Below are 12,106 nucleotides of genomic sequence, written 5' to 3'. Positions count from 1 at the left end.
TCAGTGACTGCCAACAAGGATGCTGTCATTTTCAGACAAACACGTTACTTCCTTTAGCACACTACTACTAATAAAATGTTCAATATATTTCCTTTAACGTCCTCTGTGTTGTGTGCTTATTGTTTAACCATTGATATGTTCTAGGTCATTTTGAGAACTTAAGGAACATCAGGTACTGCTGGAAAATCTACCAATAGCATGTCCATCTTTATGTGATAAATTACACTGGTCACTGTTCGAAACATTTATAAAGAATAGTCTTTACTTTAAAATAGGGGAAAAACAACTTTACTAATGAGTATTAAATGGTAAAAATACATTTATTAAATTACGTGAATTACGAGTTTACTAAAATACATTTTTGGATTAATGACAAATGAATAAACTATTTACTAATCCATTATAAATGATTTTGTGTGATACCCACTCTCTATATTCATTCAGTGTAAACAGCATCTCAGAGAGCTACTCTGGTGTGTCCCCTGACCTGGCAGCAGTGATGTAGTGAGAGTAGTGGTACTGTTCATACCCAGTATGCTGAGGTTGAAGTGTCTGCTGTGGTCTCCTGCACTGTTGTGTTGAATAATTAATATATATATACTGTAGTAGTTATTTATAAATGTGAGAATACCTAGCTGAATAACATTACACAAAAGGGGGCTTAATATTAAAAGGTGAGCAGACTGTAAATTCCTTACAAATGGTTTATTACTGAATGTTATAAAGTGTTACCCATAATTGCATGTTCTTATATTTTACCATCAACTACTTACACAATACATAATTTATTTAGACCTGGACGTTATCTGATATCATGCAGTATTGTACATTTCAACTTTACTACACTTGATGAAGACGTTGTGTCACAATTGATCCACTAGAGGGAGATGTTAAACAACATAGTACATTCTGAGGACGCCATGAGTCGTTCTATTAGAATACTTACATACTATTTATCAATTACACGGAACAACCACAGACTTAAGTATTTGGAGTACACAATCCACAACGACTACAATGTCTTTAATAAAACAAGCTCATGCCTTCTCCAAGTCATTCCATTCCAATCCAGACAAATCATTCTGTATCAACACCACATGTATCAATCGTGACAACACTGAGATAAGTCATGTCGGTGTATTGTTACATGAAATAATTACAACAATTGTAGAACAAAACTATATCAAACCTATGTTTGCCGAACTAGGGAATCATATTATAGGAACTATGAACTTCTTATCTTTAAAGTTAAAATAAGTTTAGCTGTCACTTTAAACCATGGATAAAGGAAAGCATAAATGATTGGATTAATTAAGGAATTAATAAATGTCAGAAAACTGATCAAATATGCTAATAAATAATCACTTAAAATAGAAAAAAATAAGAAAATAAATAGAGATGGAATCCAACAAATTAGATAGTTGAAAACAACAATAGCTAGAGTTTTTGCTGCTTTTCTCTCAGACTTATTTGCCTGTACAGTTTTAACACCAGACACACTGACAGCCTCTTTTGAAAATACCTTTCTGGCCTGTGATCTGGCCACCACAAAGATTTTCATGTAAAGTGTTATAATAACAGAGCACGGGACAACCATTGTAATTACAATGTCAGTGATATTAACCCAGATTGACCCTTCAACAGTAAAACATTCTTTCAAACACCTACTTGGTACCTGTACATTTACAAAAAACTGTACATTAGCAGCACGGTATATGATACAACAACACCAGGTGATGGATATACAACACGTGATTCTTGTCATTGTTATTTTAGAGTGGTACAATAAGGGATCACACACAGCAACATAGCGGTCTAAAGATATCAAGACCAAATTGCCCAGAGATAAAGATGTACATAAAGAAGCAATGTAGCCATGAAACACGCAGAAATATTCCCCAAAACCCCAGCATGATTCCATTATTGCTACAGTCATTACTGGTATCACAATCAATCCCACCAGGAGATCTGACGCAGCCAGAGAGAGGATGAGCAGGTTGGTTGTAGTGTGGAGCTGCTTGAAGTGAGAGATGGAGATGATCACCAGTAGGTTCAAAAATACTGTAACTGCTGAAATCAATGAGAAGATGATGTACAGTGTTATGTAGATAGATGTCGATAGCAAAGCCTTTCTGCAAGAAGAGTTTCTGTCATGAAAACAGTATTGAATATCTTCATGTTTCTCCATTTGTATTAAAAAGTAAAAATGCTGAGGTCCTGCTCCTGCTTGGTCCTGTATGTGACCCTGTCAGGTCCGCCTTCTGACAAACTCTGAGCTCTGCCTCTCTATTTATCCCTGAGATACTGACAGAAACTCCCCTCCCTGGAGTCTCTCTGCACACACACACACACACACACACACACACACACACACACACACACACACACACACACACACACACACACACACACACACACACACACACACACACACACACACACACACACACACACACACACACACACACACACACACCACCACCACCACCACCACCACCACCACCACCACCAACAGAAAAATATAGTATGGGTGATGTTTTCGTCACTCAAAGGCTTTTTTACATTGGAAACTGTCTAAGACTAAATGTTTTGGCCCATGTCAGAGCTCAGTTTGGACCATAATGCACAACCTCAGGACACATGATGGCATGGTAAGTGTGTAGGAAAGTTGACAATAGGAGAGTTGATGAGATAACATAAGTTTAGGGTGTACATGCTAGTAGCAAATGCAATCAAAATAGTGGCATTCCATAGGAACATTCCATAGACTATAAACATTTCGATATGAACTGAATTATTAATAAATCCCGTGTCTGAGCCGGTGAATTGCGACTCCACTTGGTCTCTCTACTGACATGTTTCCTGTTTGTGTCACACCCTGATCTGTTTCACCTGTCTTTGTGATTGTGTCCACCCCCCTCCAGGTGTCACCCTTTTTCCTCATTATCCCCTGTGTATTTATACCTGTGTTTTCTGTCTGTCTGTGCCAGTTTGTCTTGTTTGTTTAAATCAAATGTATTTATTTTTATAGTCCTTCTTACATAAGTTGATGCCACAAAGTGCTTTACAGAAACCCAGCCTAAAACCCCAAACAGCAAGCAAACAGGTGTAGAAGCACGGTGGCTAGGAAAAACTCCCTAGAAAGGCCAAAACCTAGAGAGGAACCAGGCTATGAGGGGTGGCCAGTCCTCTTCTGGCTGTGCCGGGTGGAGATTATAACAGAACATGGCCAAGATGTTCAAATGTTCATTAATGACCAGCATGGTCAAATAATAATACTCACTGTAGTTGTCGAGGGTGCAACAAGTCAGCACCTCAGGAGTAAATATCAGTTGGCTTTTCATAGCCGATCATCGAGAGTATCTCTACCGCTCCTGCTGTCTCTAGAGAGTTGAAAACAGCAGGTCTGGGACAGGTAGCACGTCCAGTCAACAGGTCAGGGTTCCATAGCCGCAGGCAGAACAGTTGAAACTGGAGCAGCAGCACGGCCAGGTGGACTGGGGACAGCAAGGAATCATCATGCCAGGTAGTCCTGAGGCATGGTCCTATGGCTCAGGTCCTCCGAGAGAGAGAAAGAAAGAAAGAGAGAAAGAGATAATTAGCTAGAGCATACCTAAATTCACACAGGACACCAGATAAGACAGGAGAAAAACTTCAGATATAACAGACTGACCCTAGCCCCCCGACACATAAACTACTGCAGCATAAATACTAGAGGCTGAGACAGGAGGGGTCAGGAGTAGATACATAAGTTGTTTCTAAACTGTAAAGCAGATACAGTGCATTCGGAAATTATTCATATCCCTTGACTTTTTCCAAATTCTCTTACATTAAAGCCCTATTCTAAAAAATGTTGAATTATTTTTTTCCTCCTAATCAATCTACTCACAATACACCATAATGACTAAGAACATTTTAAGATAATACACAACGCAGAGGACTAACGGTCAAGAGGAAATCAACGATCAATGGAAATAGTGTTTTTCTGTAATAGGGAATTAATGATCATTGGGTCAGAGACATGGAAAGATTTTGTCTTGGTGTTGAGCCTGAAACTGGATACCTGTTATGTGGCTATTGGCCCAGTTTTATTGCAAGACATTCTAATTGGTCAACCACAGGATAGGGTTGGGTTATAGAACAACATCCTCTCTTTGTTCTATGGAGAGAATCACTGAGGACAGGGGAGAATGAACATCTCCCTCTCAGCATAACATCTATGATTTGTCCTCTTTGAATAAACCTGTTTTCTCCCCTTGATGTGTTTTGTGGTCTGTGTTATTGAAGAGTAAAATCAACTTCTAACCTGACGAAGAAAATTTTTTTTTTTTTTTTTTGGGCAAATTTATAAAACATTTAAAACTGAAATTTACATAAGTATTCAGACTCTTTACTCAGTACCTTGTTGAAGCACCTTCGGCAGCTATTATAGGGTATGACGCTACATGCTTGGCACACCTGTATTAGGGGTGTTTATCCCATTTTGCTCTGCAGATCCTCCCAAGCTCATTCAGGTTGAATGGGCAGCGTCGCTGCACAGCTATTTTCAGGATTCTCCATAGATGTTCCATCGGCTTTAAGGCCGAGCTCTTGCAGAACAAGTTAAGGACATTCAAGGACCTGTCCCGAAGCCACTCTTGAGTTGTCTTGGCTATGTGCTTAGGGTCATTGTCCTGATATTACGTGAACTATCGCCCCAGTCTGAGGTCCTGAGCGCTCTGGAGCAGGTTTAATCAAAGATCTCTCTTTAATTTGCTCCATTCATCTTTCCCTCAGTCCTGACTAGTCTCCCAGTGCTTGCCACTGAAAAACATCCCCACAGCATGATTCCTCCACCACCATGCTTCACCACAGGGACGGTGCCAGGTTTCCTCAAAACGTGACACTTGGTATTCAGAGCAAAGAGTTCAATCTTGGTATCATCAGACCAGAGAATCTTGTTTCTCATGGTGTACGAGTACTTAAGGTGCCTTTTGGCAATCTTCAAGGCTGTCATGTGCCTTTTATTGAGGTGTTGCTTCCGTCTGGCCAGTCTACCATAAAGACCTGGTTGCTGGACTGCTGCAGAGATGGTTGTCCTTTGGGAAGGTTCTCCCACCTCCAAAGACGAACTCTGGAGCTCTCTCAGAGTGAGCATCAGGTTCTTAGTCACCTCCCTGATCAAGGCCCTTCTCCCCCAATTGCTCAGTTTGGCCGGGCGGCCAGCTATAGGAAGAGTCTTTGTGGTTTTCCCCAGATCTGTGCCTCGACACAATCCTGTCTCGGCACACTACGGACAATTCCTTCGACTTCATGGCTTGATTTCTGCTCTGCCATGCACTGTCAACTATCAACTCATGTCCAATCAATTGAATATACCACATGTGGACTCCAATCAAGTTGTATAAACATCAAGGATCATCAATGGAAACAGGATGCACCTCAGCTCAATTTCGAGTCTCATTCCAAAGGGTCTGAATACTTATGTAATTTTTTCTGTTTTTATTTTTAATACCTTTGCATATTTCAAAAATTAACTGTTTATGGGGTATTGATGAGAAATAAAAATGATTTAATACATTTTCGAATAAGGCTGTAACGTAACAAAATGTGGAAAAAGTCAAGGGGTATGAATACTTTCCAAATGCAATGTATGTATGAAAATACCCTCAAATGAAAGGTGACATTTCTAAAATGTCGCCTCATATAAAACATTTGAACTCATATCCAAAGTGCTGGAGTAAAGAGCTACATATTTTAGACATTTTCCTGCAGAAAAAAACAGAGGACAGGGATTACTTTCAGTATGTACAGTGGACAGAGTAAGGCAGTATAATTCACAATCTGTGACAGAGGGATAATTTTACTGATTCTCTACTGATCAAAAATATAAAATGCAAGGTTACAATGTCACGATCGTCATAATGATTGGACCAAGGTGCAGCGTGAATAGAGTTCCACATATTTTAATAAATCGAAACTCACCAAACAAAACAATAAAACACAAACAAAACTAATAATAGTTCTAACATGCAACTATCCATAGACAAGATCCCACTAATCACAAATGAGGAAATGGCTGCCGAAATATGATCCCCAATAAAGAGACAATGATAAACAGCTGTCTCTGATTGGGAACCATACCAGGCCAACATAAACCATTAATCACCTAGATGACCCACCCTAGTCACTATCACGCCCCAACCAACAGAGAATAAACAGCTCTCTCTGGTCAGGGCGTGACATACATAGTTACAGTCATTTGGAAATCAGTCAATTCAAACTAATTGATTAGGCCTATGGATTTCACATGATTGGGAATACAAATATATATATGTTGGTCAAAGACATACAAAAGTATAGGGACACCCCTTCAAATGAGTGGATCTGGCTATTTCAGCCACACCCGTTGCTGATATTTGTATGAACTCGATCACACAGCCATGCAATCTCCATAGACAAACATTGGCAGTAGAATGGTCTAACTGAAGAGCAAAGTGACTTTCAACGTGGCAACGTCATAGGATGCCACCTTTCCAACAAGTCAGTTCGTCAAATTTCTGCCCTTCTAGAGCTACCCCGTTCAACTGTAAGTGCTGTATTTGTTCAATGGAAACATCTAGGAGCAACAATGTCACAGCCACGAAGTGGTAGGACACACAAGCTCACAGAACTGGGAAGGCAGGAATCCTCTGTCCTCGGCTGCAACACTCACTACCGAGTTCCAGACTGCCTCTGGAAGCAACGTCAGCAAAATAACTGTTCGTCAGGAGCTTCATGAAAGGGTTTCCATTGTCGTGCAGCACCACACAGGCCTAAAATCACCATGCACAATGCCTAGTTTTGGCTCGTGTGGTGTAAAGCACGCCACCATTGGACTTTGGAGCAGTGAAAAATTAATCATCTGGAGTGACAAATCTGGATTTGGCACATGACAGCTTTGGAGTTTGCCAAAAGGCACCTGAAGTACTCTTAGACCACGAGAAACAAGATTCTCTGGTCTGATGATACCAAGATTGAACTCTTGCTCTGAATGCCAAGCTTCACGTTTGGAGAAAACCTGGCGGATGCCATGAGAACGCTTCCTGCCCCAATAGGTAGTGGCAACTGTATAGTTTGGTGGAGGAAGGAAAATGATCTGGGGCTGTTTTTCATGGTTTGAGCATGACCCCTTAGATCCAGTGAAGGGAAATCTTAACACTACAGCATGTAATGACATTCTAGACTTTGTTTAAACAGTTTGGGTGAGGCCATTTCCTGTAACAGCATGAAAATGCTCCTGTGCACAATGTGAGGTCCATTCAGCAATAGGTTTGTCAAGATAGGTGTGGAAGAACCTGACTGGCCTGCACAGAGCCCTGACCTCGACCACATCGAAAACCTTTGGGATGAATTGGAACGCCGACTGCAAGTCAGGCCTAAACGGCAAAATATTGTATGATGCAAAAGGAATCATCAAACTGTATGATGATGTGGCCGGTGAGACTTTGATTTTGACTTTGACTTTGATTCTTGAAAGTCAAATATCTTGAAAAGTTGACATGAGACACTCAAATCATTTTGGGACTGTATCAACACTGGACTAGGAAAAAAAAAAAAAAAGATAGTTTTTGAGTGTAATTTCCCTTTATATACAAAAAAATAGCCTGCCACCCCTTGTCTTAGCAGAAGCCGCTGTTCTGTCCTACCGGTACAGCGTATAACCTACTAGCTGTATGTTGATAGTGTTGCCGTTCAGCCACGACTCCGTGAAGAATAAGATTAGTTTTGAATGGCCTGTTGGTAGTTTAATCTCACGTATAAGTCATCGATTTTATTCTCCAAAGATTGCATGTTTGCTAGCAGAATGGAAGGAAGTGGGGGTTTATTCGATCGCGTACAAATTCTCAGAAGGTAGCTTGCCCTTTGGCCACTTTGTCACTCAAATCAGGAGGACCTGGGCCTGTTCCCAGGAACGCAGTACATCATTCGCGTCGGGCTCGTCAGACTCGTTAAAGGAATAAAAGGATTCTGCCAGTCTGTGGTGAGTAATCGCAGTCCTGATGTCCAGAAGTTACTTTCGGTCATAAGAGACGGTAGCAGCAAAATTATGAACAAATTAAGTAAAAAAATAAGTTGCAAATAAACATAAAAACCTAATCGGTTAGGGACACGTAGAACGTCAGCCTTCTCCGGAGCCATTTTAGGTCACAGTCAACATCTGCCTTTATCTTCAATAAACAAAATACTTTTTGACTTTGTCCCCCTCATTAATGTCACATTGGTTCATTTTAAAGGAACTCCAGACGCAATTGTTTTCAAAATGCAAATGGTCTTAAATATCAAACATGTTCAAATATGGATTGTCTAGGCCCATGTAGCTTAATAATTGCTTGATCTTAAATTGAGAGTTTGAACCTCATTATTCAAGAGCCTTGCCTACAGGTGATAACAGGACCCTCTGATGTGAGAAACTTGAACAAGTCAAACTAACATTATTAAAGAGTTGTTCACATACCCACTACACAAAAAAGGGTTCCACAAGAGTTATTTATGGAGGGATTGGGTTCTACCAAGAACCGTATGGATCAGAAGAACCCTTTTTGGGAAAGCAAGAATGATTATTCGGAAGGCAAGAAGGGTTCTACATAGAACCATCTCATATTTCCCAGCATGCTCTATTGCAGAGAGCTTTGCAGAATTGTTTTACTACAATATCTATGACTTTTGATTGATTGTGTAGTATAAAATGTTTCAACCAATCTAATCCAATCTACTAGTAATTGGATTTATTCCACCCGTTACTGATATGGTTGTTCCAGTTGAGATGATTGAGGTAGTGTCAGTATTAAATCTACTCTACCCTGGCAATCATTCTGAATGAAGGTTGTGGGTAATTAAAGGGTAATAAGGCTGGTGGAACTCTACATAGAGGGTTCTAGGATGAACCCTCCAAAGATTCTAAACTGAGACTAGGAATTGTTTTAAGATGGTCATACTATGGATCATTTAGCTATTTTCTTAATCCATTTTAAAATAAAGCTGTAATGTAACAAAATGTGGAAAAGCTAAAGGGATCTGAATACTTTCCCAAAGCACTGAATACATGGTAAAAACAGATAGTTCAAAAGGAACTATCTTTTGAATTGTCTGTCCTATATCTATTTGTTGGCACTAAAGTATTTCCATACTTCCCTTCATTTTTTAAAACTGGTACGGGGTTACCTTGAGGCGAGTTTCGTGAGTCTTGAGGGCATCATACAAAACAACCAACATGTAGGAGTTTGTGAGAGTCGACGGCGTGGTCATATTAGTTTGTAGTCCAAACCGTTCGGATGCTACAGACAGAAGTTTTCCCATCGGAGGTACCAACTTCAGACAAGACCCGTGAAGCTTGTGGGCATAGAAGAGACGCTACAGACATTGTCATGAAAAGACCGATTTTTCGGATGTCTCCTGGTCTGACAAAAACCACTGTAGCTCTGCCACCTTCCACCGCAGATGTGACATCGGTGAATGCGATGGATTGAAATGCAGCCTGTGCCAAAAAATAAAGCTTCTCTAGCTTAAGGATGGATTTTGATGGGGAGGCCTGTTTTGTCATGGACAGCCCCATTGAGGGCGTTCACCATTTTTAAATAGTCAACACATTAACATCAACACGCCACAGGATATACCCATTGGACTTTGGGCTCTGCTGGGAGTTTACCTCATAGCCTATGGGATATTCATTGAATATTTAATGGAGGAGGATGGTGAATGTGATCTATATAACATACCAATGGACATACCTTTGTATTCCTCCTTATACCTTCAAACACAGACACAAAATTGAGCAGTTCAGTCATCTGCACCCAATACATCTAGCCTTCAACATAATTCTCATAGCATACATATTTGTACCTCTGTTGATTCATATGCATTGAATTGTGTCCAGTCTCTGTTTTAGAAAGATTTGTACAGAGATGAAAGGATCAATTTAGATCATACAAGGATAAAACCTTACCTTAAACTGAGGAGATCTTTAAATTTTTCTGTTAAGTGGCTGCAACTGCTGTCCTTTCAAATTAAAATCCATATGTTTCAGTTGGACAGTTAGGTTCCAGCAAGAACCCCCACCAACTAAGTCGGTTCCTCGGTGAACCCCACCTCCTATGGGGTTCTTGGAAGAACCTTTTGGGGGCCATTTTCGATGCCAAAAACCCTGATGTTCTTGAAAGAACTTAGAGGATCTTAGAAGAACCCTTGTTGAACCTCTAATTTTTAGAGTGTACAGGGATGTTGTGCCGTCATAGTGCGGGGGTGAATATAACGAGCTGGTAAAAATATGTCTGGAAATGTTTTTCTGATAAATTCTAAATTAATTATATTTAATTACCACAAAATTCTATGAAAACGACACACTAAATAAATGTTCAAATAAAATCATTCAAGAAGATCTATAAGCACATTCCCATAAAACGGATTGACATCATTGATTGGCATGCAGTTAGGACGTGAAGAATTATCATTCACCGTTGACAGCCTATTTTGAAATTAGGTATGCCTAACTGTCTGCGACGGCATTACAAATATACATTTTTCTTGAGACAAAAGGCCTCTGCTTTGGCATTGGCAGATGTTGCAATTGGAAGATGCATTTTATGCCTATTCTATGGTGATATTCAATGGGCTATATCTGTCGGTACAATGATGAGAAATGATGACCTCATAAAGAAGAATTGCTCTCCCCCTAAAACGTTAGGTGAGGGATTGTTGCAGTCACTCATTAGAGCAGTTCATAGACTGCTTACAGGGTAAGGGAAACAATATCAAAATACGTTCATTACATCTAAAAGGTTACTACATTTAATAAACTACAAGTGATGTTGTCCAAATACTTATGACTTCATCAAAATGTGGGGGGAGACTTTATTCATAAGGTGTATTCATTTTTGAAAACTGTTTTGGTTACTTCATGATTCCTTATGTGTTATTTCATAGTGTTGATGTCTTTACTATTATTTTACAACGTAGAAAATAGTACAAATATAGAAAAACCCTTGAATGAATATCTAAAACATTTGTCCGGTACTGTATACGGACGGGAAAGATAGTCTGGATAGCTACATTTTCAGATATTACGCGTTTCTAATTTAGTCAGAAAGTCATTTCATTTCAAAGTTATAGTGTACTGTTTGCTTGCTAGCTAACATTAGCTGGCTGGCTTGCTTGGTAACGTTACGTGTTTGATCTGTGTAGTAATATTATTTGTATCTCAGAGCCCTTTGCATTGCTAGATATAGCCTTATGTTAACTAGTTAACATTGAACATGGTTGTTTAGCTACCTGCTGATTCATACAGTGTTCATTTAGCTAGTTTGCTACATGTCTAAACAATATGAAAGTAACAATTTCAATAGATTGTTTGACGAATATACAAATGCTCAACACCCATTGAATATGGCCGGTGACAGTAAACATTGTCAAAAAAGCATAATGAAATTGTTACCAGCAGCACAGTTGAAGTCACCAACGCTCTGGATAACATGAAAACAGCCCAACTAGCTCTGCTAGGCCGAGTAAAGTGGTCAGAGTGGGGTGCTCTCTCATCATGTGTCTGGAAGTAGCTAGCAAGCTATCCAACGCTAGAGGAGCGCTGTCTACTTCCCGGTGACGCCCAGTCATGTGTGTAGGCCTGTCCCCTCTACATGGACTTCAAGAACGTGGTTCTGGCAGGTCTACATCATCCCACCGCAAGGCTACCTGGCCACCTCCTGCCACGGAAAGTGCCAGTTACCGCTGAGCGGCACCAACCACACCATCCTGCAGACACTTTTTTGCTGGGGTCTCAGGACTTTTAAGGTTAACTTGAAGAAAGTGGGTGGTTGGTGGAGTATATTTAAGGAAAGGTTTGTTTGCCATGTTTTGTGCTTCATTTGTTTTGTATCACTCATAATAAAACCCTTATATTCAGTGAGTCTCCTGTAATGAAAAGGCGTTGGTATTATTCAGACAGATGGTCTCTTCTCAGTTTGATACAGAAACACTTTTCACCTAACATAGAATGTTCAGATAGAAATTGACATTACAGAACAGACATACTTATCTTTCATATAGAATGAGTCATATTATACCTGTCAGTCACAGATTGGGAATTATACTGCCA

At 39.9% G+C, this 12,106-nt stretch overlaps 1 protein-coding gene across 1 annotated transcript; it reads right to left on the bottom strand.

Annotated features, from left to right (window-relative positions):
- Positions 1–1,225: 1,225 nt before the first annotated feature.
- Positions 1,226–2,188, bottom strand: LOC149972902 (trace amine-associated receptor 13c-like). The gene has a single exon (XM_090216321.1). The coding sequence runs from the start codon at positions 2,186–2,188 to the stop codon at positions 1,226–1,228; it is 963 nt and encodes a 320-aa protein (XP_090072447.1).
- Between the last annotated feature and the right edge of the window lie 9,918 nt (positions 2,189–12,106).

This window comes from Oncorhynchus mykiss, chromosome 22, assembly GCF_057628025.1.
Source record: "Oncorhynchus mykiss isolate SJ-2025 chromosome 22, ASM5762802v1, whole genome shotgun sequence".
In the NCBI taxonomy this organism is placed as follows: Eukaryota; Metazoa; Chordata; class Actinopteri; order Salmoniformes; family Salmonidae; genus Oncorhynchus; species Oncorhynchus mykiss.
This window is presented reverse-complemented; position numbering and strand designations above follow the sequence as displayed.